Source organism: Oncorhynchus keta, chromosome 9, assembly GCF_023373465.1.
Source record: "Oncorhynchus keta strain PuntledgeMale-10-30-2019 chromosome 9, Oket_V2, whole genome shotgun sequence".
NCBI classification, from domain to species: domain Eukaryota; kingdom Metazoa; phylum Chordata; class Actinopteri; order Salmoniformes; family Salmonidae; genus Oncorhynchus; species Oncorhynchus keta.
Genome location: NC_068429.1, coordinates 21,158,308 through 21,185,607, shown reverse-complemented (window position 1 = coordinate 21,185,607; position 27,300 = coordinate 21,158,308). Strand labels below are relative to the sequence as shown.

Sequence of the window (27,300 nt, the reverse complement as noted above, 5' to 3'; positions counted from 1 at the left end):
AATAACACATCCAGTATCTACAGTACATAGGTAAATAACACATCCAGTATCTACAGTACATAGGTAAATAACACATCCAGTATCTACAGTACATAGGTAAATAACACATCCAGTATCTACAGTACATAGGTAAATAACACATCCAGTATCTACAGTACATAGGTAAATAACACATTAAGTATCTACAGTACATAGGTAAATAACACATCCAGTATCTACAGTACATAGGTAAATAACACATCCAGTATCTACAGTACGTAGGTAAATAACACATCCAGTATCTACAGTACATAGGTAAATAACACATCCAGTATCTATAGAACATAGGTAAATAACACATCCAGTATCTGCAGTACATAGGTAAATAACACATCCAGTATCTACAGTACATAGGTAAATAACACATCCAGTATCTACAGTACATAGGTAAATAACACATCCAGTATATATAGAACATAGGTAAATAACACATCCAGTATCTACAGTACATAAGTAAATAACACATACAGTATCTATAGAACATAGGTAAATAACACATCCAGTATCTATAGAACATAGGTAAATAACACATCCAGTATCTACAGTACATAGGTAAATAACACATCCAGTATCTACAGTACATAGGTAAATAACACATCTAGTATCTATAGAACATAGGTAAATAACACATCCAGTATCTACAGTACATAGGTAAATAACACATCCAGTATCTATAGAACATAGGTAAATAACACATCCAGTATCTATAGAACATAGGTAAATAACACATCCAGTATCTATAGAACATAGGTAAATAACACATCCAGTATCTACAGTACATAGGTAAATAACACATCCAGTATCTATAGAACATAGGTAAATAACACATCCAGTATCTACAGTACATAGGTAAATAACACATCCAGTATCTATAGAACATAGGTAAATAACACATCCAGTATCTACAGTACATAGGTAAATAACACATCCAGTATCTATAGAACATAGGTAAATAACACATCCAGTATCTACAGTACATAGGTAAATAACACATCCAGTATCTATAGAACATAGGTAAATAACACATCCAGTATCTATAGAACATAGGTAAATAACACATCCAGTATCTACAGTACATAGGTAAATAACACATCCAGTATCTATAGAACATAGGTAAATAACACATCCAGTATCTACAGTACATAGGTAAATAACACATCCAGTATCTACAGTACATAGGTAAATAACACATCCAGTATCTACAGTACATAGGTAAATAACACATCCAGTATCTACAGTACATAGGTAAATAACACATCCAGTATCTATAGAACATAGGTAAATAACACATCCAGTATCTACAGTACATAGGTAAATAACACATCCAGTATCTACAGTACATAGGTAAATAACACATCCAGTATCTACAGTACATAGGTAAATAACACATCCAGTATCTACAGTACATAGGTAAATAACACATCCAGTATCTATAGAACATAGGTAAATAACACATCCAGTATCTACAGTACATAGGTAAATAACACATCCAGTATCTACAGTACATAGGTAAATAACACATCCAGTATCTACAGTACATAGGTAAATAACACATCCAGTATCTGTAGAACATAGGTAAATAACACATCCAGTATCTACAGTACATAGGTAAATAACACATCCAGTATCTATAGAACATAGGTAAATAACACATCCAGTATCTACAGTACATAGGTAAATAACACATCCAGTATCTACAATACATAGGTAAATAACACATCCAGTATCTACAGTACATAGGTAAATAACACATCCAGTATCTATAGAACATAGGTAAATAACACATCCAGTATCTACAGTACATAGGTAAATAACACATCCAGTATCTACAGTACATAGGTAAATAACACATCCAGTATCTATAGAACATAGGTAAATAACACATCCAGTATCTACAGTACATAGGTAAATAACACATCCAGTATCTACAGTACATAAGTAAATAACACATCCAGTATCTCCAGAATATACTTCAGATGATAAGAAAGGTTATGGCTGTAGATATGAAACTGTGTATGTCCTCCACCTTAACTTCTCTACATCATTTGGGCGGCAGCGTAGCCTAGTGTTTAGAGCGTTGGACTAGTAACCGGAAGGTTGCGAGTTCAAACCCCCGAGCTGATAAGGTCGTTCTGCCCCTGAACAGGCAGTTAACCCACTGTTCCCAGGCCGTCATTGAAAATAAGAATATGTTCTTAAGTGACTTGCCTGATTAAATAAAGGTAAAATAAAAATAAAAAAATAAAAAAATTTGGTCTTGAGGGAAATCTCCTCTTTTTCCAATATGATGTTTCCTGATGAAGGTAATTGATATGGTAAAGTGCACCAACATGACTGCAGCCTCTATCTACAGTGTATATATATCCTTGAGGCACTCCCCATGTCCACATCCTGTTTCTCTTTGTGTTCACCTGAGTGTATGGTTTCATGTATTAAATAGAAGCTTCATCTCATCTGACTGTGTGTTGCAGGGTGTAACTGGAATGGATGGCCACCCTGGACCCAAAGGAAACATTGTAAGTACTGATAACACCCAGCTAAAGGCTGTTCTGAGGCACGGTGCGAAGCGGAGTAGTAGTGTGTAAATACTCCACACACTCCATTTGCATCTGACGTACACCTCACACACTTCCCCTTCATCCCCTACTCTAACACTATCACACCATTTATGTGGTCCTTCTGTAGCTCGGTTGGTAGAGCATGGCGCTTGTAACGCCAGGGTAGTGGGTTCGATTCCTGGGACCACCCATACGTAGAATGTATGCACACATGACTGTAAGTCGCTTTGGATAAAAGCGTCTGCTAAATGGCATATATTATTATTATTATTATTCCCCTTCATCCCCTAAAACACTATCACACCATTTCTACCCCTTCATCCCCTACTCTAACACTATCACACCATTTCTTCCCCTTCATCCCCTAAAACACTATCACACCATTTCTACCCCTTCATCCCCTACTCTAACACTATCACACCATTTCTTCCCCTTCGTCCCCTACTCTAACACTATCATACCATTTCTTCCCCTTCATCCCCTACTCTAACACTATCACACCATTTCCTCCCCTTCATCCCCTACTCTAACACTATCACACCATTTCTACCCTTCATCCCCTACTCTAACACTATCACACCATTTCTACCCTTCATCCCCTACTCTAACACTATCACACCATTTCTTCCCACTTCATTTCTAACCTTCATCCCCTACTAACACTATCACACCATTTCTTCCCCTTCATCTCCTATAACACTATCACACCATTTCTTCCCCTTCATCCCCTTCATCCCCTTCATCCCCTAAACACTATCACACCATTTCTTCCCCTTCGTCCCCTACTCTAACACTATCACACCATTTCTTCCCCTTCGTCCCCTACTCTAACACTATCACACCATTTCTACCCTTCATCCCCTACTCTAACACTATCACACCATTTCTTCCCCTTCATCCCCTATAACACTATCACACCATTTCTTCCCCTTCATCCCCTATAACACTATCACACCATTTCTACCCCTTCATCCCCTACTCTAACACTATCACACCATTTCTTCCCCTTCATCCCCTAAAACACTATCACACCATTTCTACCCCTTCATCCCCTACTCTAACACTATCACACCATTTCTTCCCCTTCGTCCCCTACTCTAACACTATCACACCATTTCTTCCCCTTCATCCCCTACTCTAACACTATCACACCATTTCTTCCCCTTCGTCCCCTACTCTAACACTATCACACCATTTCTTCCCCTTCATCCCCTACTCTAACACTAATCACACCATTTCTACCCTTCATCCCCTACTCTAACACTATCACACTATTTCTTCCCCATCATCCCCTACTCTAACACTATCACACCATTTCTAACCTTCATCCCCTACTCTAACACTATCACACTATTTCTTCCCCATCATCCCCTACTCTAACACTATCACACCATTTCTTCCCCTTCGTCCCCTACTCTAACACTATCACACCATTTCTTCCCCTTCGTCCCCTACTAAAACACTATCACACCATTTCTTCCCCTTCATCTCCTACTCTAACACTATGACACCATGTCTACCCCTTCATACCCTACTCTAACACTATCACACCATTTCTTCCCCTTCATCTTCTACTCTAACACTATCACACCATTTCTTCCCCTTCATCTCCTACTCTAACACTATCACACCATTTCTTCCCCTTCGTCCCCTACTCTAACACTATCACACCATTTCTTCCCCTTCGTCCCCTACTCTAACACTATCACACCATTTCTACCCCTTCATCCCCTACTCTAACACTATCACACCATTTCTACCCCTTCATCCCCTACTCTAACACTATCACACCATTTCTTCCCCTTCATCCCCTACTCTAACACTATCACACCATGTCTACCCCTTCATCTCCTACTCTAACACTATCACACCATTTCTTCCCCTTCATCTCCTACTCTAACACTATCACACCATTTCTTCCCCTTCATCTCCTACTCTAACACTATCACACCATTTCTTCCCCTTCATCTCCTACTCTAACACTATCACACCATTTCTTCCCCTTCATCCCCTACTCTAACACTATCACACCATTTCTACCCCTTCATCCCCTACTCTAACACTATCACACCATTTCTTCCCCTTCATCCCCTACTCTAACACTATCACACCATTTCTACCCCTTCATCCCCTACTCTAACACTATCACACCATTTCTTCCCCTTCATCCCCTACTCTAACACTATCACACCATTTCTTCCCCTTCATCTCCTACTCTAACACTATCACACAATTTCTTCCCCTTCATCTCCTACTCTAACACTATCACACCATTTCTTCCCCTTCATCCCCTACTCTAACACTATCACACCATTTCTTCCCCTTCATCTCCTACTCTAACACTATCACACCATTTCTTCCCCTTCATCTCCTACTCTAACACTATCACACCATTTCTTCCCCTTCATCTCCTACTCTAACACTATCACACCATTTCTTCCCCTTCATCCCCTACTCTAACACTATCACACCATTTCTACCCTTCATCCCCTACTCTAACACTATCACACCATTTCTACCCCTTCATCCCCTACTCTAACACTATCACACCATTTCTTCCCCTTCATCCCCTACTCTAACACTATCACACCATTTCTTCCCCTTCGTCCCCTACTCTAACACTATCACACCATTTCTTCCCCTTCATCCCCTACTCTAACACTATCACACCATTTCTACCCCTTCATCCCCTACTCTAACACTATCACACCATTTCTTCCCCTTCATCCCCTACTCTAACACTATCACACCATTTCTTCCCCTTCATCCCCTACTCTAACACTATCACACCATTTCTTCCCCTTCGTCCCCTACTCTAACACTATCACACCATTTCTTCCCCTTCGTCCCCTACTCTAACACTATCACACCATTTCTACCCCTTCATCCCCTACTCTAACACTATCACACCATTTCTACCCCTTCATCCCCTACTCTAACACTATCACACCATTTCTTCCCCTTCGTCCCCTACTCTAACACTATCACACCATTTCTTTCCCTTCATTCCAGTCTATTTTCCCATCAAATTCACACTACTATCGTTTCAAGACTCATTTACCCACTTCCACACTCACACACTTCCACACTCTGAATGCTCTCTTGCCCTCTACTGAAGACGAGACTGAGTGTATTGAGTCCTGTGAGAGCCCAGTCCTCCATGGCGTCTCAGTTATTCCGACTCCATTTTGTTGGAGCGGTGTGTCCGTAATGAGAGAATGCCTGGCTGGAGCAGACAGTGGCTCCACTGACAATGCTCCAAATAGACAGAGAGATGGAAGATCCACAGTCTTTTCCCAGCCGCTACGAACAGGGAACATAATTGATTGTCAATTAACTGGGAAGCGAGGCATTTGCGTTTGAGTTTGAGGTTCAGCAGTTTCTTTCATTAGGAAAGTGAGTGTGTGTCTGTGTGTGTGTCTGTGTGTATATTATGTTCCCTCCAGCTAGAAAAGGCTACAAAAACACACTAAGTTATCGCCTGTCTGCGTGTTACAAAGTAATAATGTAGTGATACTGACTCAATCTAAAGTCCCCTCAGTACACTGTGTTTCTAGTCTTCTATCTCCAACTGCTTCAATCCACTCTGTCCTATGTACTATGTTATCAGTCCTTGTGTAAGTGTGGATGAATGTAACCACGGTGTTTTCTCTTCATAGGGACCACAAGGAGAACCTGGTCCCAATGGACAGCAAGGGAACCCTGGTGCTCAGGTCAGTGTGATGTTACGATCCTTCTTGGGCAGGTTATGAGATTGTGGCCTTCATTTGGGTAATCATTGTATGGTCACGCCCAATGCCTGCGTTTTACCTGACTGGCTTTTTAAAGGCAGCTTGAAATGTAGCATACAGGTTTTGTGCTCTTGTAGGAAGCAGTAACTCCCCATTGCTGACCAATACGTATCTATAACCCGGCTAATAAATCACTAACTAGCAAAGAATATCAGCAAATGTGCACACGCACGGCTCTGTGCTTTGATCTGAACTGATCTGAAAAGCACATTCACTTTCAGGTGATTGAAACACTGCTCGTGGGCTACCCAGCCAATAGAATTCTACTCTGTTGCACTCTGGCACTGCCTATGAAAAAATCACAGACTCAATCTTGCAAAGTTACATTTGGTTTGGATTGTTGCATTGAAAAGGGGCTGATAGAATGTTGATTCGATCACAGAAAAAATCTATATAGTGCACTTGCGTCTCGGCATAACATTTCTTCTGCGTGACTATCCTGGAGCTTGTGTGTGGCCATGCAGTGTAGAGGGAACATTGGTCATGCCCACTATGACACGTTGATCTTTGTCCATTGGTTGGATTGTCTGTCACTCTTGGACATTCCTGTTTCAGCCCCCAATTAATTTATACTGACAATGTGCTTCCTCTCTCTCTTTACAGGGACTTCCAGGTCCTCAGGGAGCCATCGGGTCCCCAGGAGAGAAGGTACGGGCCCTGGCCACTCAAACACATACCTACATGATGTGATGTGAGCCGTGTTGTTGATGTGAGTCTGTTGTCTTCTCTATCTTCCCCTCTCTCCTCAGGGACCTACTGGAAAATCAGGACTGCCAGGAATTCCAGGTGCTGACGGACCCCCGGTAAGTGTTGTACTAACAAAGAAACACACTCCCGATCATACACACTCCCCACCTTCTCCCAGAGAGTACCTGTGCTATAGGTAGGTGGGCCTTGGAAGATGGCAGGTGGCGGGTGAGAGAGAGAGAGAGAATGGAAGAGAGAGAGAGCCTAATGGCTTTGATATGCATGGGAGTGGTATTACCACACTGGTATTACCACTCTCTCCTTTCATCTCCCTTCTTCACTCTTCTTCTCGTATCTGCCTCTTAGTCTCCATACACCCCTCTCTCTCTCCCTCCTGTCTGAAAGCCTGTCATTGGATGGTTATGCAGCTCTCTTCACCCCTCTCTCTCCCTCCTCTCTGAAAGCCTGTCATTGGATGGTTATGCAGCTCTCTTCACCCCTCTCTCTCCCTCTTCTCTGAAAGCCTGTCATTGGATGGTTATGCAGCTCTCTTCACCCCTCTCTCTCCCTCTTCTCTGAAAGCCTGTCATTGGATGGTTATGCAGCTCTCTTCACCCCTCTCTCTCCCTCTTCTCTGAAAGCCTGTCATTGGATGGTTATGCAGCTCTCTTCACCCCTCTCTCTCCCTCCTCTCTGAAAGCCTGTCATTGGATGGTTATGCAGCTCTCTTCACCCCTCTCTCTCCCTCTTCTCTGAAAGCCTGTCATTGGATGGTTATGCAGCTCTCTTCACCCCTCTCTCTCCCTCCTCTCTGAAAGCCTGTCATTGGATGGTTATGCAGCTCTCTTCACCCCTCTCTCCCTCTTCTCTGAAAGCCTGTCATTGGATGGTTATGCAGCTCTCTTCACCCCTCTCTCTCCTCTTCTCTGAAAGCCTGTCATTGGATGGTTATGCAGCTCTCTTTACCCCTCTCTCTCCCTCTTCTCTGAAAGCCTGTCATTGGATGGTTATGCAGCTCTCTTCACCCCTCTCTCTCCCTCCTCTCTGAAAGCCTGTCATTGGATGGTTATGCAGGTCTCTTCACCCCTCTCTCTCCCTCTTCTATGAAAGCCTGTCATTGGATGGTTATGCAGCTCTCTTCACCCCTCTCTCTCCCTCTTCTCTGAAAGCCTGTCATTGGATGGTTATGCAGCTCTCTTCACCCCTCTCTCTCCCTCCTCTCTGAAAGCCTGTCATTGGATGGTTATGCAGCTCTCTTCACCCCTCTCTCTCCCTCCTCTCTGAAAGCCTGTCATTGGATGGTTATGCAGCTCTCTTCACCCCTCTCTCTCCCTCCTCTCTGAAAGCCTGTCATTGGATGGTTATGCAGCTCTCTTCACCCCTCTCTCTCCCTCCTCTCTGAAAGCCTGTCATTGGATGGTTATGCAGCTCTCTTCACCCCTCTCTCTCCCTCCTCTCTGAAAGCCTGTCATTGGATGGTTATGCAGCTCTCTTCACCCCTCTCTCTCCCTCCTCTCTGAAAGCCTGTCATTGGATGGTTATGCAGCTCTCTTCCCCTCTTTCTCCTGTCGACTTCTATTTTTTGAGTGTCCATCTATCCCTCCCTCCATCCATCCATACCTCCCTCTCTTTCTGAAACCCTATCAGTGGACAATGCACAGCTCTCTTATCTCAGGGGAGCACAATCAACTTACCTCAACCCTTTTTTACTCGACATTATAAGTAGTTTGTGTGTATTTGTGTGTGTGTCTGTATGTGCCTGCGTGTGTGCGTGTTCTTCCAGGAGTATTGAGATGGAAAGTACTTCCCTTTAAGAGGTTCTACAGTAGACTATAGTGCTTGTATAACGCTGGGCATTAAGGAGAAATCCCAAATGAGATTGAACTCTGAAGGCTTTTATTCCAAATGGCCTTTTTCACTATCCTACATCCTAGGAAGGTTTTACAGCTTAATAATCCCTATGTAATAGGGAGAGTGGTGTAGTATTTATGATGTAGTGCTAATTATCCCAGGACCACCATTAATGTTGCTGTTAATAATTCACAGGGTCACCCTGGCAAGGAAGGACCCAATGGAGAGAAAGGACATTTGGTAAGTTTCTCTCTCTTTATGGGTATTATGTTTTTATCAGGATCTGTTTATCATATCCTTTTGACTTTGACTTTAGGTCTTGCTCTTTGTTCTCTCACTCTCTCTCTCTGTATCTCTCTCTTCTTCTCTCTCTCTCTCATCTCTCTCTCTCTCTCTCTCTCTCTCTCTCTCTCTCTCTCTCTCTCTCTTCTGTCTCTCCTCTCTCTCTGTCTCTCTCTCTCTGTATCTCTCTCTCTCTATCTCTATCTCTCTGTATCTCTCTCTGTATCTCTCTCTCTCTCTCTGTATCTCTCTCTCTCTCTCTCTCTCTCTCTCTCTCTCTCTCTCTCTCTCTCTCTCTGTATCTCTCTCTCTTCTTCCCTCACTCTTTCTCACTCACTGTATTTCTCTCTCTCATTCTTCAGACGTATTTGCCGATTTAATTTATATTAATATAAATGGCTCTCTGTTACAAGCATCTCTCCACGCATTTATCTTCCTCCAGGGTCCCGCAGGCCCCCAAGGCCCAATCGGTTATCCCGGGCCCCGAGGTGTGAAGGTGAGTTTTACGCCCCAGTCTCATCTGCCGACAGGCCCAATTCACTCCTAATACACTTCCTTTCCTGAAAGGCACATGGTATCTGTAACTCTCCCATTGGTCTGATCTGTCATTAGGTTAAACAGTCTTATCCTCGGGCCCACTGTCTTTTTTTAAATGCCAATGTAGAACATGGGACTGAAATTGCACTTTGTATGCAGTGAAATGGGTCTAGTTTGCAATTATGATGTTTAATACTGGACCAGGCCTATTTTTTCAACAAGTAGGATTTTGGCTGAACAAAACCCATCTGTGACACGCAGATAGATAGTCAATATTATAGTAAATTGTAAACCTGGTTTCCCCTAATTACATTATGTTAACAGAAGTACTTAATTAGGCTAATATATACACACGATGCGTGGCTAAACCAAGACAGAGTAGTTGGAGTCTGTTTATGAAGTGTTGATGTTAATCTATGTAAAGCTCATGACTCAGTTGAGAGGCTCTGGGCTGGTGGGTGTAGCCTCAGCTCCTCTCTACGACCCTGGGAGTGATCACACTGCCTCTTGATCCTCACTAATGCCTAGCTCATTTAGAGCAGAGAAACATGAAGGCTAGAGGACTCACATCAAATGGCCCTTGCAGAGAGGGGTTAAGGGGCCAAATAATTACTCCACCCACTGACTGTTTGTGTGACGCTGGTGCATGATTCTGGTTCATGGCTCTTGGTGTGTGCTCTCTAAAACTCTTCCCCTCTGATAGTCTGTGTTTTAGAGAGAATAGACTCTGTGACTGATGCTGGTTTAATGAAAGTACAGTCGATGTACCACAGGTCACCATCAATTCTGCTTCTATACTATAGTATTCCACCATAGTATAATAGCTTAGAGCTCCTATAGAGAGATCATATTCACTTTATTTATAGAGCGTGAGATCTGCAAACTTGGTTATCATTCAGCCTTAGTTGAAAGTGTGTTAATATTTTTTAGCTTTCAGCTCCAGTTCAGTGTTGATACTAATGAAGCCCAGTTGGTAGTGTCTGGTTGATGATCTATTGCTCTAAAGTGGTGTGCTCCAGACAGACATGTTCACTAACCTCTTTCTTTCTTTCTTTCTTTCTTTCTTTCTTTCTTTCTTTCTTTCTTTCTTTCTTTCTTTCTTTCTTTCTTTCTCTCTTTCTCTCTCTCTCTCTCTCTCTCTCTCTCTCTCTCTCTCTTTCTTTCTCTCTCTCTCTCTCTCTCTCTCTCTCTTTCTCTCTTCTCTCTCTCTCTCTCTCTCTCTCTTTCTTTCTTTCTCTCTCTCTCTCTCTCTCTTTCTTTCTTCCTTTCTTTCTTTCTTTCTTTCTTTCTTCTTTCTCTCTTTGTCTCTGTCTACCAGGGAGCCGACGGTGTACGAGGCCTGAAAGGAGGAAAGGGTGAAAAGGTAAGAAATTAGGGTGTGTGTGTCTGATCTCTCCCTATTGTCAGTGGTCATATAAAATGTGTCGGCCATATGTGGTGATGATGAAGATAGTGATGACGATAATGTTGATAATACCGATGAAGATAATTGTGATGATGATGATGGTAAGGACAATAATGGTGGTCCTTCTGTAGCTCAGTTGGTAGAGCATGACGCTTGTAACGCCAGGGTAGTGGGTTCGATCCCCGGGACCACCCATACGTAGAATGTATGCACACATGACTGTAAGTCGCTTTGGATAAAAGCGTCTGCTAAATGGCATATATTATAATATACGTTGTCAATGCCCATAAATATCAGGCTAGCCTACTACTATTTGGGAAAAATAAGATCTAGAGTTTCTATGGCAACATGAACAGCCAAAAGCAATGTTACAGCTGTGTGTTTATGTGTGTGTGATGTGTGTATATGTGTGTGTGTGATGTGTGTATATGTGTGTGTGTGATGTGTGTATATGTGTGTGTGTGATGTGTGTATACGTGTGTGTGTGATGTGTGTATACGTGTTTGTGAATGCCTTTGTGAGGGTGGATATGGCTTTTCACTGCTCTCCAAAATGAATTACCACATTCTCAACACCTTTTCTTTCTCCCCTTCCTTTCTTTCTTTCACTCAGGGAGAAGATGGATTCCCTGGCTTCAAGGGAGATATGGGAATCAAGGGTGACAGGGTGAGACATTTATCTTTTGTTCGAGTTTTTGTCAAATACCGTCAACCATATCTGGACGTACGTCTCAGAACACATTTATATCTAACACAGTATACGGAAATGTATTCCATCATCTCTGAGCTCAATCTGTCAGGGATTTAGTGTGCCTTTGATAGGCTTATGATGAAGGGAACAATAAAACCCAGTTTGACTTTGAAAAATGGGCAAAAGGGTCCTCAGAGAAAACAGTAAGCTATTTGTCATTGGCTGATGATTTTGGCCAGTGCGGAGTTGATCCTAAGTCCTCTGGTCCAATGGGAGGTGACCTTTACTTAAACTGGTCGATGGTATTGATCCCCTACTGTCTGTCTACCCCCCGCCCTTATGGCCTGAAGTTATTGTGGAATTATGGGTAATGAGCAAACACTGACTGTAACTGTCTTTGTTGCCAGCTCTGGCAAGTGAGAGTTTCTGTGTTTGTGTGTGTACATGCGTGTGTGTGTCTTCCTCTCAATCAAACACCCTCCACCTTTCTCTCAATGCCCCTCTTCAAACACCCTCCACCTTTCTCTCAATACCACTCTTCAAACACCCTCCACCTTTCTCTCAATGCTCCTCTTCAAACACCCTCCACCTTTCTCTCAATGCCCCTCTTCAAACACCCTCCACCTTTCTCTCAATGCCCCTCTTCAAACACCCTCCACCTTTCTCTCAATGCTCCTCTTCAAACACCCTCCACCTTTCTCTCAATGCCCCTCTTCAAACACCCTCCACCTTTCTCTCAATGCTCCTCTTCAAACACCCTCCAACTTTCTCTCAATACCACTCTTCAAACACCCCCTACCTTTCTCTCAATGCCCCTCTTCAAACACCCTCCACCTTTCTCTCAATGCTCCTCTTCAAACACCCTCCACCTTTCTCTCAATGCTCCTCTTCAAACACCCTCCACCTTTCTCTCAATGCCCCTCTTCAAACACCCTCCACCTTTCTCTCAATGCTCCTCTTCAAACACCCCCTACCTTTCTCTCAATGCCCCTCTTCAAACACCCTCCACCTTTCTCTCAATGCCCCTCTTCAAACACCCCCTACCTTTCTCTCAATGCCCCTCTTCAAACACCCTCCACCTTTCTCTCAATGCTCCTCTTCAAACACCCCCTACCTTTCTCTCAATGCTCCTCTTCAAACACCCCCTACCTTTCTCTCAATGCTCCTCTTCAAACACCCTCCACCTTTCTCTCAATGCCCATCTTCAAACACCCCCTACCTTTCTCTCAATGCCCCTCTTCAAACACCCCCTACCTTTCTCTCAATGCCTCTCTTCAAACACCCTCCACCTTTCTCTCAATGCCCCTCTTCAAACAACCCCTACCTTTCTCTCAATGCTCCTCTTCAAACACCCTCCACCTTTCTCTCAATGTCCCTCTTCAAACACCCCCTACCTTTCTCTCAATGCCCCTCTTCAAACACCCCCTACCTTTCTCTCAATGCCACTCTTCAAACACCCTCCACCTTTCTCTCAATGCTCATCTTCAAACACCCTCCACCTTTCTCTCAATGCCCCTCTTCAAACACCCTCCACCTTTCTCTCAATGCCCCTCTTCAAACACCCTCCACCTTTCTCTCAATGCCACTCTTCAAAAACCCTCTACCTCTATCAGGACAGAAAACTGTCAGGTAAACCCAGAAATAGAATCCCTGTCCAAACTAACTGTGACAGTCAGAGATGAACTTTAGACTGTTCAAGTCACCTTGTGAGAGAGAGTGAGAGAGAGTGAGAGAGAGTGAGAGAGAGTGAGAGGAGAAAATTCATGAGGAGCTTAAACCACTTCAAAATGGAGAGAGAGAAAAAGACAAGGGGCTTCAGTCTGTCTTCCTCTGGAGATGTAGCAGCATCTGATGAAAGAGAGGAGATATGGGGGATTTGAGAGAGGGGAAAGAGAGAGGGGGAATAGAGGACTATTTGGGAGTGAGGGAAGAGAAGAAGATTTGAATGGGCCCTCTACTTGAGAGGAGGCAGGAGGTGCCCAGCATGGACCGGAATCTGAATGTCTCCCTATGTTGCATGCTTATGAATGTGTGTTGCATGCTTATGAATGTGTGTTGCATGCTTATGAATGTGTGTTGCATGCTTATGAGTGTGTGTTGCATGCTTATGAGTGTGTGTTGCATGCTTATGAGTGTCAGAGAGAGAGTCTGCTTAATGAGCTTTTTAGCATGAGTTGATGTGTGAGTGTTTAGCTGGATAAGAGAGTTTTGTGATGACTGTGTGTGTGCGTGTGTGTGTGCATATTTAAGTGAGTGCATTTGTGTGAAGTGTGATTGAGTGCAAGTGTGTGTGTGCCTGTGTGTATGTTACAGCGAGTGTACGGGGTCCGTTCACGGTCCACTGGGTTGGACTGGTAATGGCTGGTTGTCAGAGACAGTTTTTACCCTGCTGTTTAGAGACGTGCTGTGCGCTGCCAAGTAGCAGCCTCAGTGCCACTAACCCACCAGAGGATTAACACACTTAAAGGCAATAAAAGGCTTCTTATCTGTCAGCTTGACAGGCAGCAGCCTCATTTGATTCATTAACCAGCAACAGAGCATCAGACTGACCTGCTACACTTTGTCTGGAGGGCTGGACTTGGAGGAGCAGCTGTCATGACTGAAATAGTGACTGGAACAAATTGGTGTCATGGCCTGAAACAGTGACTGAATGAAACGACGTGAGGATGTGATGGTGTCACGGCCTGAAACAGTGGCTGAATGAAACGACGTGAGGATGTGATGGTGTCACGGCCTGAAACAGTGACTGAATGAAACGACGTGAGGATGTGATGGTGTCACGGCCTGAAACAGTGACTGAATGAAACGACGTGAGGATGTGATGGTGTCACGGCCTGAAACAGTGGCTGAATGAAACGACGTGAGGATGTGATGGTGTCACGGCCTGAAACAGTGACTGAATGAAACGACGTGAGGATGTGATGGTGTCACGGCCTGAAACAGTGGCTGAATGAAACGACGTGAGGATGTGATGGTGTCACGGCCTGAAACAGTGACTGAATGAAACGACGTGAGGATGTGATGGTGTCACGGCCTGAAACAGTGGCTGAATGAAACGACGTGAGGATGTGATGGTGTCACGGCCTGAAACAGTGACTGAATGAAACGACGTGAGGATGTGATGGTGTCACGGCCTGAAACAGTGGCTGAATGAAACGACGTGAGGATGTGATGGTGTCACGGCCTGAAACAGTGGCTGAATGAAACGACGTGAGGATGTGATGGTGTCACGGCCTGAAACAGTTACTGAATGAAACGACGTGAGGATGTGATGGTGTCACGGCCTGAAACAGTGGCTGAATGAAACGACGTGAGGATGTGATGGTGTCATGGCCTAAAACAGTGGCTGAATGAAACGACGTGAGGATGTGATGGTGTCACGGCCTGAAACAGTGGCTGAATGAAACGATGTGAGGATGTGATGGTGTCATGGCCTGAAACAGTGGCTGAATGAAACGACGTGAGGATGTGATGGTGTCACGGCCTGAAACAGTGGCTGAATGAAACGACGTGAGGATGTGATGGTGTCACGGCCTGAAACAGTGGCTGAATGAAACGACGTGAGGATGTGATGGTGTCACGGCCTGAAACAGTGGCTGAATGAAACGACGTGAGGATGTGATGGTGTCACGGCCTGAAACAGTTACTGAATGAAACGACGTGAGGATGTGATGGTGTCAAGGCCTGAAACAGTTACTGAATGAAACGATGTGAGGATGTGATGGTGTCACGGCCTGAAACAGTGGCTGAATGAAACGACGTGAGGATGTGATGGTGTCACGGCCTGAAACAGTGGCTGAATGAAACGACGTGAGGATGTGATGGTGTCACGGCCTGAAACAGTTACTGAATGAAACGACGTGAGGATGTGATGGTGTCACGGCCTGAAACAGTTACTGAATGAAACGACGTGAGGATGTGATGGTGTCACGGCCTGAAACAGTTACTGAATGAAACGACGTGAGGATGTGATGGTGTCACGGCCTGAAACAGTTACTGAATGAAACGACGTGAGGATGTGATGGTGTCACGGCCTGAAACAGTTACTGAATGAAACGATGTGAGGATGTGATGGTGTCACGGCCTGAAACAGTGGCTGAATGAAACGACGTGAGGATGTGATGGTGTCACGGCCTGAAACAGTGGCTGAATGAAACGACGTGAGGGTGTGATGGTGTCACGGCCTGAAACAGTTACTGAATGAAACGACGTGAGGATGTGATGGTGTCACGGCCTGAAACAGTTACTGAATGAAACGACGTGAGGATGTGATGGTGTCACGGCCTGAAACAGTTACTGAATGAAACGATGTGAGGATGTGATGGTGTCACGGCCTGAAACAGTGGCTGAATGAAACGATGTGAGGATGTGATGGTGTCACGGCCTGAAACAGTTACTGAATGAAACGATGTGAGGATGTGATGGTGTCACGGCCTGAAACAGTGGCTGAATGAAACGACGTGAGGATGTGATGGTGTCACGGCCTGAAACAGTGGCTGAATGAAACAACGTGAGGATGTGATGGTGTCACGGCCTGAAACAGTGGCTGAATGAAACGATGTGAGGATGTGATGGTGTCACGGCCTGAAACAGTGGCTGAATGAAACGATGTGAGGATGTGATGGTGTCACGGCCTGAAACAGTGGCTGAATGAAACGACGTGAGGATGTGATGGTGTCACGGCCTGAAACAGTGGCTGAATGAAACGATGTGAGGATGTGATGGTGTCATGGCCTGAAACAGTTACTGAATGAAACAACATGAGGATGTGATGGTGTCACGGCCTGAAACAGTGACTGAATGAAACAATGTGAGGATGTGATGGTGTCACGGCCTGAAACAGTGACTGAATGAAACGATGTGAGGATGTGATGGTGTCACGGCCTGAAACAGTGGCTGAATGAAACGATGTGAGGATGTGATGGTGTCATGGCCTGAAACAGTTACTGAATGAAACGATGTGAGGATGTGATGGTGTCACGGCCTGAAACAGTTACTGAATGAAACGATGTGAGGATGTGATGGTGTCACGGCCTGAAACAGTGGCTGAATGAAACGACGTGAGGATGTGATGGTGTCACGGCCTGAAACAGTTACTGAATGAAACGATGTGAGGATGTGATGGTGTCACGGCCTGAAACAGTGGCTGAATGAAACGATGTGAGGATGTGATGGTGTCACGGCCTGAAACAGTGGCTGAATGAAACGACGTGAGGATGTGATGGTGTCACGGCCTGAAACAGTGGCTGAATGAAACGACTTGAGGATGTGATGGTGTCACGGCCTGAAACAGTTACTGAATGAAACGATGTGAAGATGTGATGGTGTCACGGCCTGAAGCAGTTACTGAATGAAACAATGTGAGGATGTGATGGTGTCACGGCCTGAAACAGTGATTGGATGGATCTGGTATTGCAGTTTGCTGGGCCTGTGAGAGCAGGTGTTGTGACATAAACAGTGAGTGAAATGATGTGAGGATGGAAGTGCAGTCTGAAGGCCTGGACCTGAAGTGAGCATGGGTTTTTAAAGTGGCATGACATACTGCGTCAATATAAAAGATATGGTATTACTCGATAGGTAAATACACGACATGGAATGCCACGTGATTCTAGGATATGATACAACATAATATTCTAAGAAATACTATATGAGATACCCCTGAACATCCTGGTTATATGTGTTTTTGTAGGGTGAGCTGGGACCTGCTGGACCCAGAGGTGAGGACGGACCTGAGGGGCCCAAGGGTCGCTCCGGTCTTCCTGGAGATGCTGGCCCTCTTGGACCCAACGGTGAAAAGGTGAGTCGTCTTTGTCCTTGTGACCAACTCCTCATACTTTAAAAAGGCCATTGTTCTTGTGACCAAGTCCTCATACTTTAAAAAGGTCATTATTATTGTGGCCAACTCCTCATACTTTAAAAAGGCCATTATTATTGTGGCCAACTACTCATACTTTAAAAAGGCCATTATTATTGTGACCAACTCCTCATACTTTAAAAAGGCCATTATTCTTGTGACCAACTCCTCATACTTTAAAATGGTCATTATTATTGCGACCAACTCCTCATACTTTAAAAAGGCCATTATTCTTGTGACCAAATCTCCATTAATTTACATGGAACGGAAGTTGAGTACTAAAGACCACCGCTCAACTTCTCACCTTCTCAGTCGACCTGCCACCTGCTCTTAGACTGTTTATGTTTAGGATATGGTTGGTCCATAACCGGTGACACTCTGGAGTGACCTTATTTTCTGTTCATTAAAACAAGGACAGTTATTTTTGAAGCTACAAGACTTAAAATAGTTATTTACTTTTCCCCAGTACAGTGTCTCTCTCTACTCTCATTATGTAGTTGGGAATCAGAATCATTTAGGAGTATCTCTGGGGAGTTCTATTTTAAGAAGTGGAACATGGAGAGAGCCAGTTTCCTCATTCCACGTCCCGCCCACGTCTAGCAGGACCAGGGTGTAAACAAAACAGATTGGCTTCACATTGGCCTGACCCAGAAGAGGGGGACTGGAGGAGATAGATTGAGGATCTAAAGAGATAGTACCGAGGATTGTTTCAGCAATACAGTACCCATTACACACAACCATAGTCACTCTACAGTATATGTATGTATGTTAATATAATGTATGTTCATGTAAGAAGGACTTTATAAATAAATCCAAAATGATTATTGACTGACATACATACAGAACCGATGTTTGACTGTGTTCTGATTTTCCTGGCCCACAGGGCAAACTGGGTGTTCCAGGGTTGCCAGGATATCCAGGAAGACCAGGACCAAAGGCAAGTCCCCCTTTCCTCCCCAGGTCCCTCTCTTTCTCTATCTTTATTACAGTGGATGTTTCTGGGAGCCGCTTCTGAAGAGTCCTTGATTGAACATGGCGTTAGTGATGACCTGATTTGTCTGACGGGCCAGCGGGGCAGCACTCCTACGCAGGCAGGATGCACATGTTTGAACCTCCCTAATCTGTCTGACATCAAAAGGAAGGATTTTTACCCTTTTGGTGTCAGACAGACGCCCACTGCCCAACTGCTATCCACAATGCATCACTACTGCCTACAGCAGTGCTTTTATTTTACACAACGCAACATCTTCGTTCCTAACCTTTGATTAACCTTGGATTTCATCTCTCTCTTTCCCTTCTTTTTCTCAACACAGGGATCTCAGGGATTCCAAGGTTTCCCCGGAGCCAACGGAGAGAAAGGAACAAGGGTACGTCAGAGAACATTTCCTGTCAAAGTTTTAGTACTTAGTATTTAGTATTAGTTTCCTTAAGTTTCAAGTTGTACTCTACATACCTACAAAACAACCTACTGTGGGATGTGCGAGCCAACTAAGTGCATTTCACTTTGTAGTTTTAGTATTCAACCCACCCCTGAGAGGATTGGATCAATACTGAATCAGATCAATGGAGACAGGTTTTTTTCTCTCTCTAGTGCTAATTCAAAACACCAGGGAGTTTTAGTCAAAGGGAAGAAGATTCATCCAAGGACTAAAACACAGTTGTATTTCTTCTTCATTACCGTCCTCACATCAACCCATTTCTTAAGAGCATTGAAAAGCGCCACAAAGGTCAATTTTCAAATTGAACCGTACTTGGCAAAATATTTCATTTTCTTTTAAAGAGACGGGTCATTAGTTTAGTCTGGAGAGTAATGGTTTGTCACAAAGTGTGGAGCGACGGACGGTACACAAGGCTTTTTATCTTCTATCGCAGAAATATGAGAATTTATGTAGCAGAACCCTTAACGCTCTGATGTAGAGCGATGGTCGTCACATTTACATGAGTTTCATTGCTGTCATTTGTAAATCTAAAACCCACAAAGCCATAATTCCTTTCTTTATTCATTTGACGTACAGTCAGGGATACGGTATCATGTTGCTCTGAAAGCATGGAAATATGGCTTAGTGTTGTTTTCTACATGTACCTCAATGGTCTCTTGCCAAACAACAGATATCTAAACCCATTTATCTAGTTTTATTATCAAAAATGGAAAGTTGTTTTCTTATTTGAAACTTATATAAACATTAAATAAATGTACCTAAGTCATTTAGCAGACACTCTTATCCAGAGCGATGCATAGCGAAGGTTGAATGAGGAATACGTCTAAATGTTAGTTGAAGTAGCAATGGTGATAGTGGGAATGGGACTAATCTAATGATTAGTACCAGGTTTAGTTCATCTGATAGGTTAGATAAGTCAGGGTAGTCTCAAATTCATTACCATGACAACTTGTGACCTCTGACCTCTGTATGTGTTCTGATTCCTCACAGGGACTTGCAGGGAAGGCTGGCCCAAGAGGACAGAGAGGACCAACGGTAGGTCTGCTTCTCCTTAGACCTCCACTATCCACAGGCAATAGAGGTAACCATGACAACGCTGTGTCCGGGTTACCTTGACCCCCAATAGGAGGTTAAGTGAATGAAAGGAGAAAATTCTCTATTGGTGAAGGATATCTTCAGAGGTTCTACTGTCTTTATTGGTATTCCTCCCTCCTCACATTCCTCCTCTTATTCTTCCTCTTCTCCCAGGGGCCTCGTGGAGAGAGGGGACCAAGGGGACCAACAGGAAAAGCTGGACCAAAGGTGAGTCAGGGTCTTTGATCTGACATGGCGGACGAAGTGCCTCACTGTCATACAGTGGTATGATCTTGTCTATCATTGGCTGAGTCCCTTCTGACCACTTCCTGTTTCTCTCCTGTCTCCCAGGGTACCTCAGGAAGTGATGGCCCCCCAGGACCTCCCGGCGAGAGGGTATATACTGGAGCATCCTTCACCTCAAACACCAATTAATCTATATCATCCGGATTCATTTCCAATAGTGGTTATTGATCACTGGTTGATTGATTGGTTGATTGGTTGATTGATTGTATCATCTGCTTGTGTGTTTAAGGGTCTTCCAGGGCCTCAAGGACCAACAGGATTCCCCGGACCAAAGGGCCCACCCGTAAGACAAACAAAACCTACAACACAACAATGGCACACACAAAATACTGCCTTTCCTCTGTGTTAGTCTGCCTATAGTGTTTTACTGGTATGCTTGGTTTCTCTGAGACCCAATCTGTACTCTACGTGTATATGTGTAGCAGCTCTGGGGTTTTCTGTCTGTGTGTTTCTCAGGGACCTGCTGGGAAAGATGGTCTGCCCGGACACCCTGGACAGAGAGGAGAGACTGTGAGTACACACAGTGTTGTTGTCATCCTACACCTGTTTCATAGTCTCCTGAACCTTGTATACCATCTTCTTACTGCTCTTCTTCTCTCTTCTCCTTGCAGGGTTTCCAAGGCAAGACTGGCCCACCTGGACCCCCAGGAGTGGTTGGACCTCAGGTGAGTTCTGTCACATACAACCATACAACTAAGACACGAACAACACCATAATACTAACACACACACACCACCACAATACTAACATACCACCACAATACTAACACACACACCCCACTATGTCATATCTTCTGTGACACACACCACCTAATACAATACATTTCAGTGGACTGGCCTCATCGACAAATAGACGTGCAGAGATCATGTGTGTAGGATTAGTTTATTATCACTGATGAGTAGCTTGATGTGACTCACATTGTGTCAATGCGGTGACATAACTCTGTAGACAGAACACTTTCTATTTGTCAGTCCTCATCTAACTTAGATGCAGTTAGGGAAAGAAATTAGGCCTCACCAAAATCATGTACTGTAAATGACGAATGCCCACACGTTTGTATGCAATGCATATCAATGAACACTGATTAGCTACAGTAGGGCTCTCAAACACACCATTTGTTTTTTTATCTCTTACCTAGGCTAAGGTTAAGATGATGGTGGGCAGGATGTGCAGTTAGCATTCATTAGGGTGTCGCAAGAGTCACATAAGGATGACTTATAGGTGTCGTAATAAAGTCATAGTGAGCTTTAGGTTGAGTTTTTGCCTTGTTTGTTGTGCTGACAGAAGGGCTTTCCTCCTGTCTATATCTGGTAGGCATGACTGTCAGAGTTGTTTATCCTCTTAGATATGAGCACTTGGCTGTTTATTCATTATGCATGCTCAGTTAACAGCCATTTCCACCCAGAGCTTTTCTCCTAATGCTAATTGAGAACATTACATGTATCGATGATGTTGTTCTGGCAAATGGAAGACGCCTTCCGGGAGTGACTAGCGGTTCGGGGGTTCTGGCCTTCCACTCACCCACGCTCTGTCACCCTGTACTCATACATTCTATACAGACACCCTGATACACTGTTGTCTCATTCATATTCTCTCTCTCTCTTTCTCTCTCTCTCTCCCTCCACAGGGCCCCACAGGTGAGACTGGACCAATGGGAGAGCGTGGCCATCCAGGACCCCCAGGCCCACCCGGTGAGCAGGGTCTTCCTGGATCTGCTGGTAAAGAGGGTGCTAAGGGTGACCCCGGTCCTGCTGGCCCGGCTGGTAAGGATGGTCCCCCTGGTCTGAGAGGGTTCCCAGGAGAGAGAGGTCTGCCCGGCCCAGTGGTGAGTAGAACACACGTCACATCATGTGTGATGTCTTATATAGCAAAAAAATTAAACATCTTATATAGCAAAATTTTTTATTGTGTTTTTTACATTGGATAAATAAAAGACTCTACAAAATGGTATATCATACACTACAGTTGAGGTACAATAGGAAAGTAATTATGCTTTGAAAGTTGATAAACTTAACCCCACTTTTGAGAAAATGGGCCTTGAATGTTTTGGTAAACCTACTGGAGAGCTCTTCTTTGTCTATACCCAATCAGCATCGTCCACACCCTCTTAAGCCTTAGCCCCACCCATCTCTTTAAGGATTCACATGTGAGGCCATGTGCTAAACAGAGTGAGAATGGTAGTGTACAAAACAACCAAAGATTTCAAGACTAAAGGCTGATTTATGCTACGTCTATTGACATGTCTGTAGACATTTGTCGCAGTGACATCATGAACACATATTGTTGTCCGTCATCAAACTTGTCGTTGTCGTTATGAAAAGTATAAACACAAAAACAACAGGCTGCATGACATCAGCAGCCTGGTGCTCCAAAATAGCACAAACGGTGTATTTTAACACCAACAAACCCATCCATTTAAAAATGAATTTAGTATACTGTATGTCAGTCTAGCAGACCAGGCAACAAAAAGCAACTTTCTAAACAATATTTTGGTTTGTTTATAGCTTGTTAGCTAGGTATCTAACATTAAGTTAGCTGGCTAGCCAGTTCAAATAATGACCATAACATATAGCTGACAACGTCTTAACTTTAGCTAATTTGTATTTATTATTACAGCAAAATAAACTCACAACAATATCATTATTTACAAGTTAATGGCGAGCCAATTACAAAAAATATCTTTACTGTTGTGAGTGCGATGAAATAAAAGCAGGGCATTCTACCTAAGAATTTTAGAACTTGGACACTGTCTTGTTGGCCTAAGATTACATACTAATTTGACTTCGGTGCATGTTGTTCTTCACATTACCGTCTCTGGTAAACACACACTATAAAATCAAGGATTATTTGCCACATGCACACGATACAGAAGGTGTAAATGGTACAGTGAAATGGTTGCTTCCACAGTGGAGTAGTTTGTTTAGACTTGTAGCTAGCTAGCTAGCTAGCTAAACAATGAACCATAATCCCAACTCATAACATTACTTCCCTGCATGAATATGCAGGTATCTAACAAACTAGGTTCAATGTTAGCTATCTAACATTAGGCTATAACAAGCAATGCAAAGGGCTCTGATACAAATAATTTTACTAAACAGATCATACACGTAACATTAGCTAGTGAGCCAGCCTGCTAATGTTAGCTAGCTAGCTAACAGTATGCTTTAATTTGCAATGAAAACAACTTTCTGACAAAATTGTAAACGTATAATATCTGAAAATGTAGCTAGCTAGACTTCCTAATTCACATGGATGAACGCTTCTCCCTCTTTGTCACAGATTCCATGGTTGCCCTTAGTTTGAAGATGTAATTCAGATACAGGTGTTTTATATAACAGCCTTCTAACAGTATGTTCGCTTTTTGACTCCCTCCACATATTTGCAATCAAATGCCAGAATTTTAGCTATCATACTCTGCTTCCACCAGGCAATCCACTGATTTCAAAACTCAGTCCTACAGAAAGTGGAGAGCAACTCTTTTGCATATCTCTCAAAAAAGACACGTTAGAAAGGATTACCTACACATACTAACCAGCTCATGATATAGACAAAAGTGTGCTACATGGCAGACTAATCTCTCCGCATGTCTAGCCCATCCATTTCCTCAGCCAATCATGGCTAGCGGGAAGGTTCCTGTCTTTTTCTGTGGCTAAACTAACTAGGCTCATCATTTTATTCATATTTACAGATGGCATAAAGGTTTATTATTAAGGCATATGAAAGTTCACATGTTCCAGAAGGCATTTCTGCCAAAAAATACATTTTTATTAAAAAAATATATGTTTACGTTGCAATGCCTCTCCTGTGAAGTAGTGACGCGGGACATACACCTAGTTTCCTGAAACGAGTCACATTTCTGTCTTATCTTTGGGATGAATAAGATTCAAATCAATCAGATTTATTTTAGAGCTAGTTGCCTTTCTTGCGTAAACATGAGGAGTTCACATAGGCTTTCATGATTACAGCTTCTTCCCTTAGTAGCCTGTATCCTCTCAGTCAGCACAGTGGGGGGATTCTTGGATAGATAGAGGGGTTCCGCCCTGGCGTTCAGGAAGGATGAGATGTACTCTGCTTCCATCACAGAACATGTTTGTTTTCAAAAGATTTGCTTCCCTCTCGCACTCTCTCTCGCTCTCTCTCTCGCTCTCTACAGGGGGCTCACGGCCTGAAAGGGAATGAAGGCCCCAATGGCCCACCTGGACCTGCTGTGAGTATGGCTGATGAGCACACATCCACCAACACCTTCTCTTCATCCCTCACACCCTATCAGTAGTTGTCTCTCTATCACTCTCTCTATCATTCTCTATGTGTTTTTCTCTATTTCTCTCTTTTCCCTCTTTTTTATTTTGCACACGCACTGCAAACGATGTTTATAGCTCATCAATTGTACCAGCATGCATTGCATAATGTTTTAACGATATTCATAGTTCATTCATTAGTTACATGACATAGGTTCCACCTATTTAGTAGATTTGCCTGATAAGATTTTACCCTAAGATATCAAAATATGTTATCAAAAAAGTACTGTACCTGCTGTAGACTAGTTCCTCAGGGACATACAGCACCTTTACAGGTATAAAGGTAGTACTGTAATGAGGGTAGTACTGTAAAAGCAGAGACGTGTTTAGATGGGGAACAACATTCTGTGGCAGCCATGCTTGTGCCCCATTAACATGACATGGGGAATATTTAAACAATACTATGTTACTAAAGTAGAATTAGAACAATATAATACTAGGAACGGTGGGTTAACAATAAAATACAATACTTTCTAAGTATATGGCTTTGAATGAAGATAGTACAAGACTTGTTAGTAGGGACCTATACTGACTGTGTCTCTCTGTGTTTTAGGGTTCCCCTGGTGAGCGTGGTCCTGCTGGCCCAGCCGGACCCACCGGTCTCCCTGGACGACCAGGACCTCAGGGACCCCCTGGACCCGCTGGAGAGAAGGGTGGACCAGTAAGACCTAGTTCAGTTCAGCCTGGTTCTGTCCATGCTACTAGTTTCAACATAAACCCTGTTGTTTGAAAACAAACACATTTCTCTCAGCCACTGTATGTCTCAGCCTCCTCGTTTGAATCGACTTATTGTACAGTAGTGTTCGGGTCAATTCTATTCTAATTCAGTCAATTCAGGAAGTAAATGGTTTACATCCTGAATTAACTGAATCAAAATGGAATTGATTTCAACCCTGCAGTTTAGTAAGTCTGCAGATGAGAATTGTCTGGTAAATGAGTGAAATGAAATGTACTGTAATGTAATGTGCTATAGGGTGAAAAAGGACCCCAAGGCCCCGCCGGTAGAGATGGTGTCCAGGGACCTGTTGGTCTGCCTGGCCCAGCTGGACCTCTTGGACCCCCAGGAGAGGATGGAGACAAGGTGGGTTGGCCCACTGAGTGGAGAGTTGTGTGTGTGTGTGTGTGTGAATTTATATAAAAGTGAACACTTAGCAGCTTAGATAAAAACAAAATGTCTCACTCTCTGACTCGGACACACAAACATACTCAACATGATGATTTATATCAAAGGCAGGGAGTGTTTGTCCTCTCTCATGACCCTCTCTTTCCTCAGGGGTGTTGACAGGCAGGGTTGGCTCTGACTGACACGTCTTTAAGTCTTTCCAGCTGACAGATAGCTGAACCCGTTATGTCGATCATTTGTACGTTTCAGATGGTAGAGAGAGGAGCTGCTATTAGTATGCAAACACACAGACAGGAGACACACTGAGACACACACACAGAGACACACACAGAGACAGAGAGACAGAGGGAGAGAGAGAGTGGGAGAGAGATAGAGAGAGACAGAAACATTTGTATGAAGATCAGCTGTAATTTAATATTTAATCCTTGGAGGAATGCTGCTTTAGTTGTTAACTGGCCTTAGTCTCTTTCTCCTGGTGTTGGGGGACACAGGGAATACTGAGGTATTTGACATTCAGAAAGAGAGCGAGAGACACACACAAAGAGGATCTCACTAACATTCACAGTCTCATTATAAGGCCTTTCACACTCGGAACAGGGAGGATAACTCCAAGGGCTTTATTAAGAGGAGTTAAGGAGAGTAGAATAATGTTGTTTCAGAAGCAATAAGCATCCTCTGGGCTGGCTTAGGAAAAGTCTGACTCAATGTTGTCCCACCATTTCAAACACCTAGAGACTGCAGACGCATTTGAGTATGCGTAACAGTGTGACGTTCTGGTGTTCTGATTTTACAGTGCAAATGCAGTGCAAACAAGCTGTGAATGGAATCCGTGACAGGCTGCTAGTTATTTGTCACATATAGATGACAAACCCCTTCTGGGATGTGGTCCTTTGTAGATCAGTTGGGAGAGCATGTTGCTTGTACCACAAGGGTAGTGGGTTTGATTCCTGGGACCACTGAAATGTATGTATGCATGACTGTAAGTCGCTTTGGACAAAAGTGTCTGCTAAATGGCGTATATATATTATATAATTATTATATTACATATACAGGTAATTGACAAAATAATGGAAACACTTGAGTAAGTGAGGGATACAAAGTATATTGAAAGCAGGTGCTTCCACACAGGTGTGGTTCCTGAATTAATCAATCATTTTTTTTATTTCACCTTTATTTAACCAGGTAGGCAAGTTGAGAACAAGTTCTCATTTACAATTGTGACCTGGCCAAGATAAAGCAAAGCAGTTCGACACATACAACGACACAGAGTTACACATGGAGTAAAACAAACATACAGTCAATAATACAGTAGAAACAAGTCTATATACGATGTGAGCAAATGAGGTGAGATAAGGGAGGTAAAGGC

At 43.5% G+C, this 27,300-nt stretch overlaps 1 protein-coding gene across 1 annotated transcript in view; it reads left to right on the top strand.

The window, feature by feature from the left end:
• LOC118388065 (collagen alpha-1(XI) chain-like) overlaps positions 1 to 27,300 on the top strand; it is a 173,652-nt gene that overhangs the window by 117,458 nt on the left and 28,894 nt on the right. The window contains exons 21-41 of the mRNA XM_052525456.1: positions 2,511 to 2,555; positions 6,257 to 6,310; positions 6,992 to 7,036; positions 7,138 to 7,191; positions 9,122 to 9,166; positions 9,651 to 9,704; positions 11,064 to 11,108; positions 11,763 to 11,816; positions 17,530 to 17,637; positions 18,578 to 18,631; positions 19,008 to 19,061; positions 20,124 to 20,168; positions 20,382 to 20,435; positions 20,559 to 20,603; positions 20,743 to 20,796; positions 20,970 to 21,023; positions 21,125 to 21,178; positions 22,141 to 22,338; positions 24,667 to 24,720; positions 25,365 to 25,472; positions 25,785 to 25,892. Coding sequence (XP_052381416.1) covers positions 2,511 to 2,555; positions 6,257 to 6,310; positions 6,992 to 7,036; positions 7,138 to 7,191; positions 9,122 to 9,166; positions 9,651 to 9,704; positions 11,064 to 11,108; positions 11,763 to 11,816; positions 17,530 to 17,637; positions 18,578 to 18,631; positions 19,008 to 19,061; positions 20,124 to 20,168; positions 20,382 to 20,435; positions 20,559 to 20,603; positions 20,743 to 20,796; positions 20,970 to 21,023; positions 21,125 to 21,178; positions 22,141 to 22,338; positions 24,667 to 24,720; positions 25,365 to 25,472; positions 25,785 to 25,892 — 1,386 coding nt within the window. The remainder of the gene's footprint in view (positions 1 to 2,510; positions 2,556 to 6,256; positions 6,311 to 6,991; positions 7,037 to 7,137; positions 7,192 to 9,121; positions 9,167 to 9,650; positions 9,705 to 11,063; positions 11,109 to 11,762; positions 11,817 to 17,529; positions 17,638 to 18,577; positions 18,632 to 19,007; positions 19,062 to 20,123; positions 20,169 to 20,381; positions 20,436 to 20,558; positions 20,604 to 20,742; positions 20,797 to 20,969; positions 21,024 to 21,124; positions 21,179 to 22,140; positions 22,339 to 24,666; positions 24,721 to 25,364; positions 25,473 to 25,784; positions 25,893 to 27,300) is intronic.